Consider the following 23,617-nt stretch of genomic DNA (forward strand, 5'->3'; position numbering starts at 1 on the left):
GGAATTTGTAAAATATTAACAACATGCAAAAGTAATGCTATATAAATGGGCCTAAGATATTAAAATTATTGATGTTTATATATGTAGAAAATTTCAAATGTAAGTGCTCAATAAATCGGCTGTTAGTCCTCAAAATAATTAACGTTTCTACTGGAAAATATTGTGAGGAACATAGGAATATCAGTGTGAAATCGTTAATCAATTTAATTCTATTCTACTAGTTTAAATTGGAATAGACCATCGCGATAAATCGTAATTTACAACTCAACTGTTTTACAGGACTTCTGATACACTCATTAAATACCTCAAATTTCTATTATTATATTTTTGCCGAAATAATTTGAAGATAAAGTAAATTTAAAAAAAAAAATTAAATGAGAAGAAATTTTTATATATTAATACCAATATTAAACAAAGTCTCATTTCATCTCAACAAGGGCTCATACAATATAACTCTTTCAGCTAAACATATCTATAATATCTCTCAGCTATTTAGCAGAAATCCTACCGCAAAGTTAAATTATTCCCTCCCTTTGTTCGTTAAGATTTCCAAGTATTTGAAAGCCATATCTATGAACATTTTTTAAATAACATTTGGAGATAAATATGGTGGTCTGGGCGGCGGCTTGAAGCCCACCGCATGAAAAAATCATTCTATTATGAAAAGTATTCTATAAATATATGTAATCTCGTGTTTATTATGAGCAGAAAAATCGTTTTACTGAAATCGTAAGTCCATCCATAAACAATAGGTTTAAAAAAATTGCTCTTGATTTTGAATCATAATAACTCACTCTGCTTGATTTGTTTCTGGGAAATATTTCTTACGTTGTTTTAACTACAACAGTTTTAATGCAATTTTTTTTAGCTTTAACTATTTTACATCATATGTCAATGAAATTTCAGTCGAAACGACTATAATCATTTGAAAGGTCTTTTTAATCTCTTAAAAAAGTATTCTATAACTTTTTGTTTAAAAATGTACCCCTTGTCCTGTTATTTGAGGTTAAATGCTGAATTACGTAAAACAAAAGCTATTCAAGTATCTATAACTTGCTTTAGGTAGAACATTAAAATCTTAAAATATAGCTTAATTTCTTTGTTTTTTATAAGCTTTATTTTTATTCATTACACTTTTTTCGATAAAATGCATCATTATAGCGTTATACGTAAAAAACTATCGAAAAATGCAGTTTGACGAAAAATCGTACTTTTCAATTGCGAATAACTCAAAAACTATTGATCTGACGGAGAAACTTAATATTACATTTTTTACTTTAAATTTGCTAATCTTTCGATTTCTGGGGTTATTTTGGGTGAAAAATTTTCCGTCCCCGAAAAGGGATGGCATCCCTCCTGCGGGGGTTGCACACTTCGGCACCACGTAGATCTCGATTTTTGGATACACACGTATCATCTGTCAAAATTGGCCTATAATCAGCTCACAATAAACGAAGGGTTAAAAATAATTGAAAAAATGTTTCTTATTTTTAAACGGGGTATGAACAAGTGTCCTCCCAGATCACAGGATTTATCTACAAATAATTTGTATCATAAAAATAGTAGAAATAATGTTTAATTTTGTAGTAGAATTACAGCTGAGAGTTGTAATAGGTATATTTAGTTGAAACAACCTGTATAACGATAAGTTTTTGTTAAAAGTTAATTTTTATTTTAATTTTTTGTTATGCTTAATTTTTGAATTACTTCTTAATTTATTTTGTTGAAATTATAATAAAAAGGACTAGCAATTTTTTAAGTAAAATTATTTGTAATATTCTGAATAATAAACTTTTCAATTCAATAAATTATCGATTAAAAATTTCATTTATGTGGACTTGACGTAGACCTTTCTGCTCTTGTTTTTATACTGATTAATTATGATGCTAATAAAATAACAGAAAAGTGGGGTACTTTAAGAGTGGACTAGGAATCCAATGGAATAGTTAAGTTTATTATAATTTGTATGTTCTAAAATTTTTTTCCAATACTGTATATATTTGTAATGTATGGTATGTGATCAGCATTGGAGCCAACGGTACAGTGTACATCTGTTCCCAGCTAAACTTTCATATCCTTCTATTTGCTGTATGTCTCAAGTAATTATTAATTTTATAATTATATCTTTATGTATATTTGTTATGTATGTATGTATGTTTTGGTAGCCAACCTTATATCAAATCTGCACTCTTTAAGTACTTTGTTTTTTCATACAAGGGCATCTTACCAAACTAATGCAAATGAGAGAATTTTAGAAAACCGAAAATGCTTAGAATACATACATAGTGAGTGAGCTCAATATGTAGGGAGCTGGAGTTGCGTATATCGAATAGATTTATATTATATTATATATAATATATTATATTAATAAACGTACTCAAACTTTGAAGTACAATTGATAACAGTAACTTGGTACTTTATATATACTGAAATATATATCATTTCCAGTGCAACAAAAATGGTGGGGTAGTAAACGAATGGATTATGCACTGTATTGTCCAGAAGGTTTGTCAAATTTTCCGACAAATGCTCTTCCACATTTATTTCATGCCAGTTATTGGGAAAGCTGTGACGTTATTGCTTTCATATTGAGACAAATAGGGGGAATAGAAGTGACTTCTTTGCCAGGTGATAATGACAGAGAGCAATCTTTCAGACCCGGACAACCTAGAGAAAAATGGATAAGAAAACGAACATCCGTTAAACTTAAGGTAAGAAAATATAATGAAGTACGAATCTAATACATTAACTTAACATCCTATTTTTGAAAATATTGTTAAAAAATCTACGAATGAAACGTATCTAATATTATTCTTTTCTATTATACTTGAATAAATATGAATGTATCTCATTTAAGAAGAAGGCACATTTTATGGAATTAGATTTAAATTTATACGTCAAAGTGCCTTATTTACCAAAATAATCTCTCTCAAATTTGTAATTTATATTATGCCTATCATGTGTTGACGAATAGGTCCAATTTTCCTATACTTTGCTTTTATTTGATAGCAATTTTGTTTGGAAAAGTAATAATTTAACACATTGACAATAGTGTTAAATTCAGGAAAAAGTATATAAAAAATTATCATTCGCTATTGATAAATGCGATTTCCCTTAACTAGGCTATTTTTCAATTCTTTTTGTTTAGTTAAGCTACCCGTCTAAGTTTAGAGATAATAATTTTGTGACATATTTGTCTAATTCTAGATTTCTGAGGATTTTTATGAAAATTTTGTTTTTTACAATACCTGAAAAATAAAAATCGAGCGGTGTAGTGCCAGAAGCTCTCGATTGACACAACTTGAAAGGTCTGTCAGTTCCTATCCCGTGCACATAAAATTTGTGTTTCAACATTTCTCACCCCTCTATTTAAAATTGCATTTGTTTATCTATATGTAACTATGTAAAAGTTAAAATCTCTATTCTCTATATAATCAAAATTTTCAAAGCAGTGGTAAATTCAAATAAGTGACCGAATGGACTCCAAACTAAAATCAATCAAATAACAAATACAACCCTGGAAAATCTGCTTAAGTCAATGTTGTGAAAAGATATAATCTATAACTTAATTCGTGTGGTTTGATAAGAGATGGCGTAACTTGTATAATATTACATCGTTCCAATATTGCGAACAAGCGTTGGAAAGCTACTACTGTTATTGTATGTCTTTTCAGTATATGTCATTCATTTGAAGCGTTAACAACAATAATTTTTAAACTGTTTTTGCAAAGTGTTCTTCTTCATTACTTTAATATGAAGAGCATCGTATTTTGGTGGAAGTTTATAGTGAACATGCTCTAGCTGAACGAACGTGCCAAAAGTGGTTTGCATGATTTAGTGATTTTGGCTTGAAAGACAATGAAAGTCCTGGGCAGCCAAAAAGTTTGAAGATGACGAACTGAAAGCATTAGTCGATAAAGATTATTGTCAAACACAAGACGAGCTCGCAGAATCTTTGGGTGTCACTCAAGCAGCCATTTCAAACGTTTAAAAGCAGCTGGATATATTCAAAAGCAAGGGAATTGGGTTCAGCATGAACTACAGTCGAGAGACATCGAAAGGCGGTTTTGTATGTCCGAAATGCTACGGGAACGCCACAGAATGAAGTCATGTTTGCATCGGATTGTTACTGGTGATGAGAAATGAATCCATTATGACAACCGCAAACGCAGAAAATCATATGTGAAATTTGGCCAACCAGCCAATTCAACGACAAAGCCAAATATCCATGGCATGGAGGTAATGCTCTCTATTTGGTGTGATGCTTTATTATGAGCTGCTAAATCCGGGTAAAATCATTAATGGAGAATGCTACCGAATACAATTAATCCGTTTGAAGAGAGCAGTAGCTGAAAAATTCCCGGATTATGCGACCAGGCACGAGGCAATAATTTTCATCATGACGTTGCTATTCCGGTTAAGAACTATTTGGAAAACAGTGGATGGGAAGTTTTACCTCACCAGCAAGATATCAAAAATTGGCTTGATTCATTCTTAGCTGCCAAGCCGGCACAGTTCTTTTGGATTGCCAGAAAGATGGGAAAAGGTCATAGCTTCAGATGGGCAATACTTTGAATAATACTATTGTACAAGTTTTTCTTAAATAAAAGTTTAAATTTTGAAAAAAACCGCACGAATTAAGATATAGACCATAATACTTTTCCTGACAACATTTAATCCTCTTTTCCTATTGTTCTTTTATGTACAAGCAGTAAAATTTTATTTTTCAGAATGTGACTGCAAATCACCGAGCTAATGATGTTATTGTCCGAGAAGGTGCGGCACAGACGCTAACAGCAAGGTTCATGTATGGACCTTTAGATATGATTACACTGACTGGAGAAAAAGTGGATATCCATGTTATGAAAGATGCTCCATTGGGAGAATGGTCACATTTTGCAACAGAAGTTACTGATAAAACTGGACGAATAACATTTACAATTCCAGAAGAAAAGTCGTTGAGTTATGGGTTATACCCAATTAAGGTAAAAAAAAATATGAATGAAATAAGATCATTGCAATGTTGATCAAAATTTGAAGGTAATATATACATTGCATATTCAACTATTCATTGATACGAAGTAGATCGATTCCATATGCACTGGATAAAAATTGTATCAAATATAATACCTATTGTTACCAAAATTTTTGCTCTGTCAGTAAACATAGTCATTTATTCATTTTATCGTATCCACCTTTATATGTATTTACATACAATTAAATATACTTATATACAGTTATATTTACATTTTCAGAGTGATAGCCAACTGGTATTCATGAAAATTATAAAGTAATCATAGACGAGATAATTTTATCTAGTTATGTAAACATGTTATATAAATATTAACTGTAATTTATTAATATTTTTTTTTAATTTTCAATTACAGATGGTTGTTAGAGGAGATCATACAGCAGTAGATTTCTTCTTGGCCGTGGTTCCTCCGAAAACTGAATGTATTGTATTTAGTATAGATGGTTCATTTACAGCAAGTGTATCTGTCACTGGACGCGACCCAAAAGTTAGAGCGGGCGCAGTGGATGTAGTGAGGTAATACACATTTAATATAATACAATGAATTATAGATCTATTTAAAATTTGTTTCAATAATGAAATTCACTCCTGAATCCTTTCATATTTGTCTTATCTGTATGCTTTGTTGAACATCAGATTGAAATCCTGAGTTCTCTTCTATCCATTTTTGAAAACTTTTCATTTACTATCACTTATTTTCATTTTTTCCAAAGTCTTCCCTTTATTTTTCCTGTTTTGTCTTCTTGGACAATTGATTGTCTTCCTAGTCTTCCACTTTACATTTACATTACTTTACCTACCACGATAATTTTCCTGTTCATTCTTTGTTGACCCCTTCTCATTATAAATCCATGAAAATTTAACTGATCCTTCTTTTATTTTATTGATGATTGAAGTTTGCTTCGTCATTTCCTCTATATGATAATTTCTGATTTTCATTTCTAAAACTCAGGTGTGGTTGAAATTCAATATGCTACAATAAAAGTCTAATGATACAATATCAATGGTGCAATGACAAGTTCTGCTAAATAACTGTTAGGGGAATCTCAAAATAAAAATTCCTAAAAAAGAATTCATTTTGAAAACCAAACTCAAACTCAATTAAAATGATAAATTGACTGAGCATATAGAGAAACGCATTTGGTGATAAAAGAAAAAAGATAGTTTCTTTGTATTCCTTGTATATCAAAAGAGGAATCTATTTTGTGGTTCAAAGTCTAAAAAAAGTCTTCTTCTTCCTTCTTGTATGGTAGGTTTAAAACCTGTTTCTTCTTCAGTTTCAGCCTCTTGAATCCAGATTATCACACCAATACTTCTTCTGCCTGTTGGTAATTTATCCCTTGCGATACGCACTAGTCTTTCACTTGTCATTCTGCTAATGTAACTACTCCATTCTTGTTTTCGTTTTAGTACCCAGTCAATTACGTTTTCTACCTTGCACGTATTTCTTGTGTTTTCACTTTTTTTTCTGTCTAAAAGTGTTTTCGCTGTTATTTTCCTGAGTACTTTCATTTCCGTTGTCTCTAGTAGTTTTATATATTCTGCTTTTTGTTTCTTTTGTAAGATGTTTATTTATCCAAATAGTGCTGTTGAAGCATTTTGCTACTTTATTTGTTTTGACGACCTGCTGCATCTCCATAGCTCGTTATGTCTATTCCTAAATATCTAAATTTTAGTACCTGCTGTAATACATGACCATTAATTTCTATTTTGCAGCGTATAAGTAAAAAGTCAATGACTCAAAAAGTGAATTATAGAGAGAATTCCCTAAGAAAATGAATTAACCCTATCAACACGATTAGTACAAAGTGTAATTATGGCAAATCATCTACATTTATGGATCCACACCGATTTAATATTCTATCAACTAAGTGGTTCCATCGGAAAGGATGTGATTGAAAATGAAAAAATAATAGTAGAAATACTTTAGCCAAAAGAATGTTTTCTTAAATATTAATCGACAAAGAAGATTATTGGGATGACATGTTGTTGAATAATTTTCACAAATTGAAAAAATAAAATATAGCACACATAAGAATCTACTTTACATTAAATATAATGTAATATATGCTTTGGTTTGATTTTCTTCATTCATCGTTCAGCATTGAAACTTAAAACATTCAATTTTCTAATAATTTTGCCCGAAAATATATAATAATCTATGATAATCTTTCATATCCTCAAATAATTAAAATGACCAACTTCTTTGCTTTTATAAATGAATTTTTGATGAGAAATGACTATATTGTTTACGAACAAGACATGTGTGTCTATTTATTTTTACTATTAAGGCAGTGACACTGAAAATTAGCTTGTAAAAATGCACACGAATCATAATGAAATGATATTTGTTCCCGTACAATATGAAAATAGAATTTGTTAGTATTTAAGTTGTCAAGTTCACATCACTAACTTATAAGTTTGAGTACTGTAATATTAATTGAAAGTGAAGTAAAGTAAAGAAAAAATATAAAATTTAAATGATTGAAATCCACATGATCTCATTAGTTTTTTCATTGTGTAGTCTTTTTAATCTATACAAAAGTTCTAATCAGATTAATAGACTTTCCACATTTATTTTATCTGGTTTGCGTTTCTAATTATTTGTAAATGGTCTGTTTCAAGTGTCATTAAGTATAATTATTTTGATATTATTTTTTTCATTTGATAATTTTTTACATTACATCAAATCCACCAAACATATACCATTTGATAACACTCACAACTGCACTGTTTGTTAATTTACGCCAGACGTGAACTAGCAACCTATTGAAGGCTTGAAGGACCAGCTAGAATTTTCACCATCAATCTATTTTTCTCACTTTGTTCCAAGTCCAACCATTACATTTCTCAATCATACAATTCATGTTGTCTCTAACTCTTTGCATTTATTCATTAAATAAATATTTCAGGCATTGGCAAGAATTGGGATTCCTAATCATCTATATCACAGGACGACCTGATATGCAACACAGAAGAGTGGTATCTTGGTTATCTCAGCATAATTTTCCTCATGGTTTGATATCATTTGCAGATGGATTATCAACAGATCCGCTTGGTCACAAAGCCGCTTATTTAAACAACTTAGTTGAGGTAGGTTATTGTTCTATCCGGACATAATTTAGAAGAAAAAATTGTTGCTAAACCTGTGTATTGGGTGGATTTAATCTAGAACGGCAGCTATTCTGATTTAATAAAATAAGCATTGTCAAGTTTGAAAAATTATGCTTTGGCATCTGGTGTAGAAGTTTGTTCACAAAAGTATCAGGATTACCAAAATTACAAATAAGCATTGACCTGAAATTGCTTTGACTTAGAAAATTGATGAAAACGCGCTGGAGGTCATTCACATATCTAACCGTATCTACAAATCAGGAATAGATCGGAAAAATTCCGGTTATACTCTATTCTAGCGTGCTGTATATCATACAATCACCTTCTAACTTTGTTTCACTGATATCGAGCTTCAGTGTTAGGTTGGATATTGATTAGTAATACATAAGGTATTCCATATCCTAAAAGATCTCTAAAAATTTGTTTCTTAGATCTGTATAACAAAAAAGTTTTTGGTAAGATTACATTGAGTCGTGATAAACATGTATTGAAAACTTTCAGACTAAATTGAAAACTATTAGATATATCATAGCACTCCTAGTACTTGTACAAATATAGGTGAAATGAACCCATGGTCTGCATTTTTTCACTAGCGGTTAAAAACACCATTATTATAAATGCAAATTTGCATAGTTTACCGTCGATACAAAGATTTCATGATAACAAACACGTTGTAATAAGATTTAACGTTCTTTCGAGTTTACTTTGATACTCCACTCTATTTCTCCACCAATAATAATAAAACTAACAGATTCTTAAAAACTATTAATAATATGAGTAAGTGATCAGTGAAGTTCATTCAATAAGCCATGTTTTAATATTCACGACATAAAAGTTCTAAAGAAACAAATCATGTTTATAACAATATTAAATATAGAATGATAATGAGGGAAGGAGCATTTTTTTGGGATACATTTCTCGCATGCAAGTTTCCATAATTTGGTTTAGCCTACTTTGTCTATTATTGGTTACTTTTAATTCAAAAAAATGTGTACCTTCCTTCAGATAAAGGTCCTCCCCCTTTCCTCAAATTTGTTTTGGTGAACTAATCCTATTACTTTTTCAGTTTAAAAACTGATTATTTACTCCTTCCCGTAATATTATAAATTTTTAGAAAAACTTTGTTGAATTGTTAATCACAGATACATTAACTTGTTCCCTCCACAGAAAAATAGAATCTCATAGAAGAATATAAGATGGAATTTTTGAAACTGCTAATGCTATAGATACTGAACACACTGTTTACATTACCACTACACCAACACACACAGTCTGAAGCGCGTTTCTATAACCAAGTTATCGTCTTCAGAAACTAAAGGTAACAGTTTATCTATAGTCCTAGAAGGCGATAACTTGGTGATAGAAACGCGCTTCAGACAGTGTAATTGTGAGTGTTGGTGTAGTGGTAATGTAAACACTATGTTCATTATCATAGAATAGAGTTTAGTTTATCTGCGATGGGGAAAACTACTGTTCAATGATTAAATGCCAAAATTCCTGTGCATATGTTAGATTTTAGTATTAGCCCTCATTTTTTAGTGAGACCGATTATTAGGAACAAATTAGAGTTCAAGTGTGTGTCTAGAAAATAGCCCACTAAAGATTTTTTTCTACTTTACTAATTATTATGGTAAAACTAGGAATTATATTACAATTTCTTGTCATCTTATCAGATAATAACTCAAAAGGCACATACCCCTTTCTCAAAACTATGTTATATAAATAAATCTATGAACACAAAATAGCAGATAACATTTACAATACTATAAAGAGAGATCTCCTAACTTACAAGAGTAAGAGTTAACGTTTTTGTATGAAAAAAAGTCATTTTGTTTTAGCAAACCGATATTTTTAGCTACTATTTAGTATAAAATTAAACTAACATTCGAATGTGTTAAAATACTCTTTGGGTCTTTTTTATTTTCTTGTACCTACAATATTCTTCTTTTGGAACAGAAACACTTTACTTCACTACAGTAATTCACTTCAACTGCGCTATTTTGTTGGAGTTATGTGAATTTGTTTACTATACTGTGACATCGTGCGTGTCACGTGACCAACACCATAGCAGAAATATTGTTTTTAATTATAACATTGACTTTTAATGAAAATACGACAATTACGCCTGAAATAAAAATGCAGAGTACTTATTAACATGGAGGATAATTTAAAACAATTTCCAAAAATTGGTCAAATAGTTTATTGTGCAATAATATTTACTTCAACATTTTCATAATTAAAAATAGGAAGTAAAAAAATTTCCCGTTGATAAAGCCTATAGTAGCCATAATAGGCGAGATTTGAATTAATAAAAACAAATTGTTAAAATATTAATAAATTTTCATGTTTTTCGAATAAAATCCTTTTAGAACCATGGTGTAGTTATACATTCAGCTTATGGTAGCGCAAAAGATATCAATGTATATACTTCTGTTGGATTGAAACAAAAGCAGATATTCATTATTGGCAAAGCTACAAAGAAACAACAATCTCAAGCTACCATTTTAACAGATGGTTATGCAGCACATTTAACAATGTTAATGTCACACGGTGGATCACGGCCGGCTCAAGGTAACGCTAGAATGGTTATACCTAGAGGACATTTCGGTCTTCCAGGACAAACTTTTTCCCGAAGAAGAAGGTAACCTTTTTGGATTATTTCAGTTTTCTAACATTTTCAGTATCTAGAAAAATGTATTTTAATTGTTATGTGAATTGTTTTTCAATTAATTTATTTGAGATATATCAGTCAATTTCAAATTAGGTTAATTCCTTAGTATTCATATATATGAATAAGCTTTGTTTTTTTATATTTATCAATCATCTGTCATTTAACAGGAGATTACTCACATTTTTTTAGCTTTTTAAATTCTATAAAAACTCTACTTTGTTACACATCTGATGATTTCCAAAATTTTATTGATTTGAAAGGTAACATTCAATGGGAATTTTTTAATATTGACATTGTGTGATTTCAGGCAATTTCGGATTGGTGCCAACTTTAATTTAAAATACCATTTGTTCTAATTATATGATATTTTCGAGTTATTTAGTATTAATATTGAAGTTTTAATATATGAAAACAAGGCAATTAATATTTTTCAAAATTCACAGATACATACATTGGAATTTATTGAATAAAATTATTAATATTTGTTAAATGGACTTGAAAAATTTTAAAAAGGATATTCTTTTTTAACGAGAATAATTAGAACACTAAATTTCACAAGAATAAGGATGTTTATTTTAAGTCGGTAGTTAGTATTAACAAACATACTAATTTTAGAAATCTGGATATAGTTTATACCGTTTGAGATCCGTTCTAAATAGGTGCTACGTCATCAGCGCCGATTGACTAGGAGAGCGGCAGCCTATTTGACAAATTGCTACTGACTTGTCGGTATTTTCACGATAAAGAGCTGATTTGTTGATAAAAATAGATCGATAAAATGACAGATTCATGGAACAAAGTCAAGAAGATTTTATGTGCTCGGAATGCCAAGTTTTAACGAATATATTGCATTTAACTTTAATTTTGTTGGTCTTATGGTTATCGAGTAAAAACGTGTCTGATTTTCATCACAAAATAATTACAATAAATTAGAAAATACTATTGATTTCCCCTAGATTTTATTAATTAAATGTAGTAAATCAATGCTTTATGAATAGCAAAATGTGTCAACTTACATAAGAAATGTAGTTTTATAGAAGTTTTGATGAAAAAAAATATGTCTGCACCACATTTTGACATGAAAAAGAGTCCGATTTCATTTTTTACTTAAAAAAATACTCAACGGGTCAAATTTGCTCCATGTTAAACATTAATTTTGAAAATTATTAGTTCTGAAAAACCGCTGATGCCCCTTTTTTTGCCACGCCATTGCAAAAATTAAATAACAAGTAACACTTGTTGATTTGATGTTAGAATAAAACGTCAAGCTACCCTGTATCGGAAGTTTTAAGTTTTGAGTATGCCATTTAAAAAACGAAAGTACTTACCTCGAAATTATTTTCACAACAAAATCAATTACTTTTACTGTCCCTTTTCAATGCATCACACCATTTTTTCCGATATTTTTTCCCTTAGTGGTGTTTTCACATTTTGGTACAATGAAATATTATAGAATGGTAAAACAAAACATGCTGTGGATGCTGGCGGGTGAAGCTCTATCGGTACTGGTGACGTAAGCAATTTAAATTAACGCTGAGTGCTAGAGACGTGCGGTAAATTGCAAAATGTATGATATGGCGTACCAAATCATTTAAAAATATAAACCCGACATTGTTTTATCCATTTGTTTATTTTTTCATTATAAATTCCTAAAAGTTTTTTATTCTATGAATTCAATTTTATAGTATTGATGGAAATATATTTTCCAAATATTGAGTTGTTACCATATGTAAAGAGCATTGCAATTGTCACTAAGTACTTAGTTTATATATATTTGTATACAAATATAAACATTACATATTATTGCAGTGGTATGCTAAATGTAACCTTTTTAAGGGTTATGGTAATGTAATATTTTAAGGAAACTCTTACAAGCAAATTTTATATGAATATTCTAATATTTTCCCCTTATGTAGGTGAATTTTTCTTCGAATCGAATACATTCAATTATTATCATAAAAAACTTAATCGTTATTTAACAAACAAACAGTGGTAAATAAGTGCTGTTCACATAGGACAAACATCGTAAATTTAGAAAAGTCATCAATAGGATAAAAAAATGGCACGACATTAATAATATTGAGTTATTACTGATAATTCTGTTCTATAAATTCCATATATGAATAATTTGAAGAAAAATGCTGCTTTGGTTAATTGAAGTTGATAAATTTGAAAAGAAATTCAAGGAATTTCATCTTCAATTTGCTGTTATAATACTTTAATATTAAATACCGGTATATTTTATAAAATAAAAAAATCAACAAGATTAAAAAAAATAGGAGGTCGTTTTTAATCTAAAATAATTATTGTATTATAGTTTCAAATTAATTTTTTGTGCTAAACCATTTAAATAAAAAATATTTTATGGACGACGAACGAAGCAAAAATTTAATCTTATAAATTGTTGAGTTATTGTTCGGTAAGTCCAAATGACAATCATCTAGATACCTAGATTGATGCTTGACGTTTTCAACCGAGTTGAGATCAAGACTTCATGGGTGTCAATTCAAAGTGGGGATATTTATTTCTGGAATTTTATGTATTGCATAAACAAATGTTCACCGTTTTGGAATCTTCTTGTGGTAAAGAATCAGGAATGCTCATAGATGTGAACGAGGCTTTTCGTAAACTTTGTTACAAGGGTGTGTTATTCTAAATCAAAGCTGTAGCAGCTATACTGTCTTTCCTCTATAAAATAATTGAATATAGGCAGACTCTTAAGAACCATATTAGATCATGAGTATTACAACTCAGCGTACTAATACTATACTTGAATTTAATCTATACCTTCAAGTTTCAACTACACTATAATAAGAACATTTGTCGATGACTATAAATCTAGCGAAAATAATATTAAATGTTAAAAAATCATAACATATAGTTTAATTTTAGAAAAAGAAGAATTTCTCACTATATACATTAAAAATTTGTCGATGAAAATGGAATATTTATGTTTATTCAATTTTTTGTTGACTGTTACCGTTCAATCATTACAGTTTACGTGTTTATTATTATATTAGTAGTTCATTTTAGATAGTAAGATTTCGAAATCGCCATTTTTTAGATACTGAACGTTTGTAAATATGCTTAAATTATATATTTTATATTTAACAAAACTAGTATTGGTTCAAATGTTTCCAAAATCAAATTCAAAATCGATGTTAATTGAAAACATATAGAGAAATATTTTTTCACTATTGATCTTATATGGTATCGGAAAAAAAATCTCAAATTGGAATATCAAATTAAAATTCCACAACTAATCTACCAGTTCTAAGTTCAAATAGAACGTTATATATATATATATATATATATATATATATATATATATATATATATATATATATATATATATATATATATATATATATGTAAATAAATCTAAAAATATGTAAATGTACCTAAAAATTTTTAGATGTAGTTTCGCCACTGGATTCCATTTGCGAAGACATGATACGTCTTTAGTAATATCAAACACTTCTTCAAGAGGGAGAGCTTTCTGTGCTGGCCTCTCCCACTTAAAATTGTTGTCCTGAGTATTTCTACATCTGTTAGGTTAGGTTTTCATTCAAACAATCATTGTTTCTATTGATATTTCGCATTTATTGGAAATAATTCTATTTAGCGTTAATTTGATTGAAAAATATTGTGAATCAAATTAATTATAGAAATTCCAAAATTTCAAGAAAGCAAATGTAATATAACCAATTGCGACTTTTAGTGAGGATTTCTATAATTATTAAAGGGCTGACTTAAGAAAATGTATGGGTCTATTTTAGTCGGTAGCACTAGTTGAACTTTAGACATGGTCCCCATCACTGACGGTATAGATCTATTAAAATGGGCAGTAGCTCTCTGAGAAAGCCTTACTGTCGCACTATAGGAGGATGTCACAGTGAAAAGGTTAATTGGTGTATTTTCTTTATTATATAGTAACAAAACTCGGTTTGTATCCAACGCACATATTTATTGCCATCATTGTCAGTAATAATAATATAACGTCGTTGATCCATTTGATAAACTTTTATTCTTTTTTATATATAGAGTGTATCTTGATTTTTACGGTATTACCTGCGATTATGCTCTATTACATAAATTGTCAATAAAGTCAGTAAACTGTGTTTACAAAAATTATTTAAAGTTACACAGGGATGTTACATCACTTATGTAACGATTTTACATTATTAGTTCTCCTTCCCATTTTTTAGTAATATTTATATTAGTATTTATGATTTTAAATTATGAAAACTAAAAAAATATGCGAAAATATTCGTAGTTAACTTGTGTGTCAAACATTTGCTAGTTCCAAAAATTCCGCATAAGCTGTTGTTCTGGGAAAATCACAATTTTTATATTGATATTTCTATGATCCGAATATTTTTCCAGTACTATATATGATTTAATGTGAATATAAATTATTTTTTTTTTTTCGATATTCTAAAATGATTTTGAAAACTTTGAATTTATAATGCATGTGATGATAATGAATGTTTCAGCCATGATCCAGGTTTATCTTCTCCTGCTCGTAACAGCGGCTTTCTCAAAAGAAAGGTTTACATTAGTCATGTCTAACCATGTCACTCGCTAATTTATTATAATGGTAATTATAATACTACCAATGCACAATCGTCGTAGATTTGCACAATTGGAATTTATTCAGTAGTGTCCAGTAGTGCGGTGCTTTTTGCATTACCCAATAAGACAATTCAATATATTTTCAAACAATTGATATAAGTAAAACTTCAAAATTTATTTTTTAACGTTTTACAATAACATATTTTCTGACATTTATTTAATATGAGGTTTGAAATTAGAAACACTTTTAATGGTACCAAAACAATATTAAGATTTGTTACAAGTCGAACGGCCGGTTCCATAATCCCACTCTAACTGGCATTAAAGGTTACTTTACATTAAAGGGCTCTTTAACTTTAAAGTGAATGGTCCCATAATCCATAAGTAAAGGCTCCTTTAAGATGTTAAAAGGAGGTTGACAACACTCTGTCTTTTTCCAATATGTGTCGTTAGAAAAAGAAACAAAATGAAAGTCAGTAGAAGAAGGTTTTACATAATTAATGCAACATTTTTATTTCTACGACGTTCCTCGTTCTTATAATAGATTCATTGTATAAATTTTCACCGTTTCACCTTTTCATTCCACTGTTCTTGAATATTGTCTGGTCGTAAACGGCTAACTAGCTACAATCAAAAGCTGAGCATCGAATACAGTTTGAACGCTTAACGCAAAAAAAGCCCTTTCGGCTCTTAAAGATTTCTACATCTTCGTCGCCTATTGTCGACAGAAATTTGACTACTCGATTCGTTTTTTCTATGTCGATATATTTTTCGTCTTCAGATGAGTTGAATTTTATTTAAGCTTATTAAAAAGACACCAGGGTGAGCTTAGATTTTAAATACAGCCCAGCCCATGTTTGCATTTGACTCTTTGCCGCTAAAGTAGACTTTAATATGCTACTGTAAAACATTACTTTACCTTAAATTTCAACTTAAAAGAACATGTAAGCTAAATGTCAATTATGAAATGCGCTACTTAATCTAATAGGAACTTCGTTTGAATTTATTATGAAACCGGCCGTAAAAGGTATCATAAAATTATCTGCAAGTGCACAACGCAACAAAAATTTAGTAATCAAAGTATTTGTATATTTAATATGATTAAAACTTTTCGGTAAAATTAAACTATGTGAACCTTTAATGCTGAGAATTATGTAGGTTGTCAAAATTTACAATTATATAAAATGGTTTCTAGCAGTATCATAAAAAGAAAAAGAATTGCTGCTATTCTGCAATGGACAGAAAGAGATTTAACGAATGATCACTACTTTTTCAATCGGCTGGTGGAGTAACGGTAGTAATAAGTTTTTGAATTGTTGGAAACTCTTTTTAACTTTATTATTTTGATAATAGCCGCAATTATTTATGTCAAACCACATTTGTGATGCAAGCGGCATTAATAATGAAGCTGTCTTTATGAAACTACAGGCACGTCCAATAACACATCCCATACTCTTTGTTACTCCATTTTCACGGGAAATACATACATTTTTTTTAAATCAAATAGAAGACGCTGAAATTCGTTGGAGAAATTTTAAAAACGATTTATTACTATAGTTTATTTTAATCAATTAGAGAGTAATAAAAAGATGAAGCATTCGTAACTCATAAGACTTCTTTTATAAGACATTTAAAATATATTTTCTACAACATTGTTGTGGACAATTCCTTGAAATGGGAGTTACATATTGCCGCCTTATCTAAAAAATTAAGTTCCTCCTGTTTTCCCGTGAAATCAATTTCCAAAGAACTGAACTATCCATCTCCTTAACAGTCTGTTATGCCCTTATTAAGTCGCATCTCAGATATGCCCTTTCTTTCTGGGATACGTGTGGTGCGACTCAATTTGAGCGTATCTTCAAACTACTAAAGAGAGCTGTTAGATATTTACTCGGACTAAACAGCAGGGCTCACTGCAGGGACTTCTTTAAAAAATTAACATTTCTGACTCTTCCTTCCTTATTCATCTTTGAAACCGTTCGCCTAATTGGTAAGCACGGTTCTCCAATCGATATCATCTTTTCTGGTCTTCTACTCTGTAAACGACTTCTATTCTAATAATAATATTTAATTCCGAGCATGCTGCATACTGGTTTAATTTTTGCTATGGACTATGCAACTTATATACTAATTGTTATCTATTACTTATAATTCTGTTACTCATTGTTATTTTTCATTCGCCAGACGTCTGTTTGGCGGAAGAAAAGTCCTTTTTTTTCTAATCCGTAACAACGGTTTTTCCAGTCAAACTCTCAACTAAATCTACTCTCAATAACGATATAAAAATTATCTCTGGTCTACTCCTTTTATAGGATTGCTTAAAAAACTCCTTCAAGTAACGCCGCAATGCTCAGTTACAACTAAATTAAAATGACCTTGTTCTTAGACGAATAAGACGGAAGAGAGGATTTTACTGACTCTTAAAATCTTCTTATAAATAGAACTGCCAACAATAAGCATTTTGCTTGACCTAAGATCTCACTCGTATACAAGGTTGTATAAGTAGGACCCAAAATATATCTAATGAAGTTGTTTCAAGTTGCCTCTACAACGGAACGGTGTGTAACTGTGTTACAAATATTTATGGGAGTTAAGTAGTTAGCAAATTAGTTGTGATTCATTACTGTCTTTGAATTCTGCCGGAAACGATTGTAAGAAATTGTAAATTTTGAATAATTCCATAATTCTTAGTAGATAAGGTTAACAAAATACAAAATCTTTGCCGTTAGTCTGTGGTTATCTATGCAATTTTGTAATTTATAATTGTTCCAATGTTCTCATATTTAGAATGATATGATTTAACCTCATGCAATGGCTTACAGGACATCGGTATTACAGAGTGCGTCAAATATCGATATTTAAATAAAACTTTTTTTTTAAAATTAGTGGAGCGTACTATTTTACATTCATTCAATGTTAAAATTACTTCCTTTTCAAAATGGCAGCCCTTGGAATCAATAAATTGTTGTAGATGGTCCCTTAAGTTTTGAGCTGCTCTGGCTCAGATATTACCCCTCAAAGAGGCGAGACTTCTGGAAACTTTATTCTTAAAACAGCAAGTGAACATCGATGGGAGCAATAAACTTTGGAGGAATATAAAATTTGGAATTCACATTAACAGTTACTCCGTTCTCCTTCAATAAGCTCAATAGTGCGACACAAAATTATGATGCAACAAACCACACTTATGAAAAATGTTGTCTTTCTTAAATAATTAAAGAAAATATATGCCTCGTCATTACTGAATGCATATATGCAAGTATTTGCTCACACAGACTTCCACGATTGGCTTAGTCCATTGGGGTGTATCTGTTCTGTGCTACTAGTTTTCTCCAATTTCCAAATCTAGGACTAAATCGTGTTTGTGTAAGGAACGGCATTGTTTCATGGAATATTAAAATGTCGCCGAAAAGTTCGTTTAACTGGAGCTATCACAGATCTATTTTTTTTATAATTTGGGAATACAGCAACTCCACGAGCTGCTTAGTCGGTTTTGCCATACCCTTTAGTATTATTACTATTTTTGAGGTCCTTGGTTCGTTTAAATAGTTATTTCATATGTCTCATATTATCATTATTTATAGCATATACGAAAATATATTTACGCTTTTATCTGATTTTCAGTGAAAAAACATTATTGAATTGTCTGTACGGTAACTAAATGAAGTTATTTATTTGGTTCAAAGACTATATATTTATTTCAGTTTAATGAACAAATAAAAAATTTGTCAAAATAAAATCACATTTTTATCACTGGTTCGTTTTGAATTAAAACTTTTGTTTTCATCCAGTATTATATTGATTATCATTCCATAATCCTTTATTCTCTATCAGCTCCAATATTTCTTACTCACACCACCTTACATCGGATAAACTATTATTTACAGTTTGTTTTTTAAAAATATTATTGCAAAATTTGTTAATCTTTCACTGATTGCTTCTATTCTAAGTTGTCTTCTAAAATTTATGTATTGGTTTGTTTTTTTTTCAGCTGATTGTTGTATTGTTTAAAATAATTTCCAACAACCTGTGGCATTTTTAGAATTCTTTTTTGTTTTTGATTATTCAGAGAGGGTTATCAGAAGTGGAATACTGGAAAATTTATTATTTACTTCTTATGAATAGGTTATAGTCGTTTATTGAATTATTTTTTGTTTGCATTCATATTTTTTATTTATTAGTTAGGAGGGATCTCGGTAAACGTAACGCTATGAGACCTGAACGCACCGTGACATGAATTGGCCAAACGAATAAAGGTACGGGACGTAATAGATGGACATTCATAAACTATCGCTTTATGTCTCGTGAAGTTGATCGTAACATATACACAAAAAAAAAACGTTTACGTTACGTTACATCCCCTCGCGCAATCCTGGTGATATGAAATTTGGGCAATAGGTTTTATATTGATGAGTGTTCAATGAAGTTTGGATTTGTTGTTCCGATTCAAAAGGAAGTTTGGATTTGTTGTTCCGATTCAAAAGGAAGTTTCTGTTTTTTCATGTGAAGTATTGTTACGTATATTTCACTCGTGTTTATTATCTTCGAGTAGGTACATACATTGTATTGTTGATTTTAATCACACCTTAATACTTACATATGTTGTAATTATGCTGTTGATAGTGGTGGATTTACCAGCAGGATGAGGAGGCTTTAACCAGGAGAGGCAGATTTCAAAGAAAGGCAAATTTTGTTCGAAATTTATTTATTTCGATTTACAAAATTAAAAAAAAAATATTGTTCACGCGGAGGAGAAGATTTTTACAGAAATGAAATTAATTTAATAATAATTTTATTTGTAGTATACTAAATACTTCAACCTCTCTACATGAACAATTGCTCAGCCCTTTGTAAAATATGCTTAAAATAATGTCTTTTAACAATTATCAGTTCTCACATTGATAAGTTGAAATTTCATTGATAAACAATGTAATTTAAATAATTGTGAACTTGGTTATCGATTTGAGAGGTCAGTAGAGGCGGCAAAAAATAAATAGCCTACCGGCGGCAAATTAGTCAATCCACCACTGGCTGTTGAATTACGAGGGAAAAGGAGTAAAGCAAGTATTAGGGAAATATTTATTTAGTAGTCCTATTTAAGTCTAATAGACAACAGGCTAATATCAATACTCTCTATCGTAACCAAGAAACGAATACATCCATTGGTAATTTTTATTTCACTATGTAGTAGAATTCTATGATAAATCAAATTTATGGTTCATCTTTTCTTCCGTCCACTGGCAAACATTATTCATAATACTTTTGGAAAAACATTGATTAAATAAAAATTGCTCGAGCGAAACAAATTTTTTTATTAATAACCAGTGTAAAAAATGCCTAAATAACCATCATAAATTAAGGTCATCAAATAATCAATATTTCTATTAACACTTTTAGATTAGATACTTCATAATATATGAAGAAATATTACTTACTTAGATTATTTTATTTTTTTGTTGAATAAGGTCTATGTGACATCTAGAGCTTCACATTTTTTCTTTCTTTAAATATTATTTAAGTATAATATATACCTATACCAAAGCAAATCAGGTCCTAGAGACCCAACTGTTCAATAATCTTTCTTCACTTTTTCACGTCAGTCACTCGCCAGAACGTTTCCACAATACTCCTAGATCTTCCTCGCAAACTTTTATCCACTTTTTTCTGGAACTACCCTCATTTGAAATATTTTCTTTCGGCTCATATTGCTTCTGGCATTCTTAAATTCAGTTCCACTATCATCTAGTCGTTTTAACTAAATGACCAATTTCTGGTTTCAATACTATTTTCTCTTTTCTTCTTCAGCTTGTTTCTCTTACCTTCATCCCTCCATAGATTTTTCAACCATTATTTTTCGTGTGTTTATTTCGCTTTCCTCCTCTATATTTAATATTTAACATTCGCATCCGTACCGTATAGTAGGATGCAGAATTTGACTTTCATATTTTCTATTGTTTCAACTAAATTCTTGCCGAATTTCTTTAGCTTGTCTCTCTGCGTCGTCACAGTTTGAATAATTGAATAAATTTCAATCAAATACGGCTAAGATCCTTCACAATCACTTTTCATCTTACTATAAATACTATATCTTATATACATGTGCCTAGATCTGCATTTTGTTCTCATGTATTGTTCCTCGCGTCCTTATTCCACCGTCACCGTCATTCTTTGTTTTACTTAAAATTATTGTTACAAAATTCTATCTACTAACACCCTGCTGTTCGTTTTTTTGTTAGAGTTTAATACAAACAACCTCTATCAATTTACCTTCTTATCACTGTCAAATAGGCCAGCTAGAATTTCTCACGTCTCAGTGCATTTTACTCAAGTCGGGTAGCATTGTATTTAAATTAGATGTTTGGTTTGTTCAGTTTATTGATAGAATAAGGAAAATCATTTATATTGTTGTTTATATTATTCAATATATAATAACATATCATTATAAATGATTTTCTACTAATTAATTCATTTGGCATTCATGATAAAAATATTCACTCCATAAGTTCGAGGTTCCTTAATTAAAATAAACATTTGGATATAAACAAATAATTAAATAAAATCTTACTAATATAAATCATATATTTAAAATTACTGCCTTGCCTGGTCATCGGATGCTTTTTTATTTCTTGAAATATTTTACAAAAAGATCTTATTTGTTGCATTCCCAAAATGTTAATTTTTCTATAACAGTAAAATATTTCAAGTGAATTGTTTTAATTTTTTATTATTTATTTTAGCGTTACCAAAAAATATTTTGAGTGAATTAGTGTAATATACTAGAATTTTGAAATTAATGCATATTGTGTTGAATATATTTTATTGATGTTAGTAATTATTACCCAAAATTAACATAACTTTTCGAAATAGTTATTTTCCTAACAAGTGCGGAAAGTGATACTTTCCCGCACGCGACTGCAGTTGTCCCGAACGACGCGGAGCGGAGTTCGGGCAAGCGGTCAAGTGCGGGAAAGACACTTTACGCATGCGTTAGGAACATTATTTTTTCTACGGCCGTATATACAAAAAAGTATACCAACCCATTTTTCAAAAATTATTTTATTCCGACAAACATAATAATATACAAAACATTAACTAAAAACTACTAATTATTATAAATATTAATATTGAAAACACAATTTGTGTGGGTTAAAACGCACGGTCGTAGAAAAAATATGGATTCTTACAGTAATATGACGTAGCTTAGTATAGAAGTATATCCAACTGCGAAGGATGACCTAATTTTATCAGGATGTATTTGTATTTAAATCGATGATTAAAAATCATTTTTAAACTATTTGATGGTATCAAACCACGATTAATTCAAATTTATTACATATATTCTCTCATTATGAGCCCATATAATCGAATAAAAGCTTTGTTTTCAAGTGAAAATAATAAATAGGTATAAAACATTGCACTTGATAATTTTTTTCTTGATCTGAGTATCGATGAAGCTTCCAAAAAAGACTTTCGAATTTCAAATAATCAACAAATGGATTAAAAACAAAATTTTTTTGATAATGAATTAAAGAACAGAAAAACATGATATGATAGCATTAACTATGAATTAAAACTAATACAGAAAATAGTTTTATAACAAATTAAAACAATGTGAAAGTACAACACTACCACCGAAGAAACATAATTAGAAGAATAAAAGACAGAACTGGGAAAACAGAACACGATTATAGAAATGAAACATATGAGATGCACATTATAAATGGATGTTGTACATGGAAGAACATAACGGTATACAATATCTAGATAAGCTACCGTTGCAAGAAAGAATTATTTAGGAATGATATTTGGGAACGATTTGTAAGGAAACGAATTGTAGAAAGGATATTAAAATAAAATTAAGTCTATGGCGAAAAACAACAATTTTAGAAAATAAAGAAATAAACAATTATATGATCAGTTACCACTTAAGCAATAGAAACAAGCACAATAAAAAATAATCTCATATTAGAGCGAAAATAACGCGCACGATTCTGGGACCAGGCACTACAAGAGATGGAAATAATAAATAATAATTAAATGTATTTCAACGAGAAAACCTTATAAAGATCATAAAAGCCGAACTATTACAATGAGTAGGACATATAAGGAAGAAAACCTAGAAAATTTTCTGAACAATGACAGAGTAGATCCCAATATGACAATAGTATATCAATATATCAATCTATAACTCAATAAATTAGCACTAGCCAAAATCTGTAAGGTTT

General features: G+C 29.8%; 1 protein-coding gene across 16 annotated transcripts in view; it reads left to right on the forward strand.

Annotated features, from left to right (window-relative positions):
- Window positions 1-23,617, forward strand: part of LOC130441029 (protein retinal degeneration B) — a 147,475-nt gene that overhangs the window by 114,926 nt on the left and 8,932 nt on the right. For 13 of the 16 annotated variants that reach the window (XM_056774488.1, XM_056774501.1, XM_056774496.1 and 10 more), the window contains 5 exons: window positions 2,449-2,711; window positions 4,731-4,985; window positions 5,388-5,548; window positions 7,945-8,125; window positions 10,516-10,787. In XM_056774488.1, the coding sequence (XP_056630466.1) occupies window positions 2,449-2,711; window positions 4,731-4,985; window positions 5,388-5,548; window positions 7,945-8,125; window positions 10,516-10,787 (1,132 nt within the window). Of the gene's footprint in view, window positions 1-2,448; window positions 2,712-4,730; window positions 4,986-5,387; window positions 5,549-7,944; window positions 8,126-10,515; window positions 10,788-15,313; window positions 23,033-23,617 lie in introns of those variants that run through there. The other 3 variants (XM_056774499.1, XM_056774504.1, XM_056774498.1) reach the window with 2 other exon arrangements.

The sequence above is a fragment of the Diorhabda sublineata genome, chromosome 3, assembly GCF_026230105.1.
Source record: "Diorhabda sublineata isolate icDioSubl1.1 chromosome 3, icDioSubl1.1, whole genome shotgun sequence".
NCBI classification, from domain to species: domain Eukaryota; kingdom Metazoa; phylum Arthropoda; class Insecta; order Coleoptera; family Chrysomelidae; genus Diorhabda; species Diorhabda sublineata.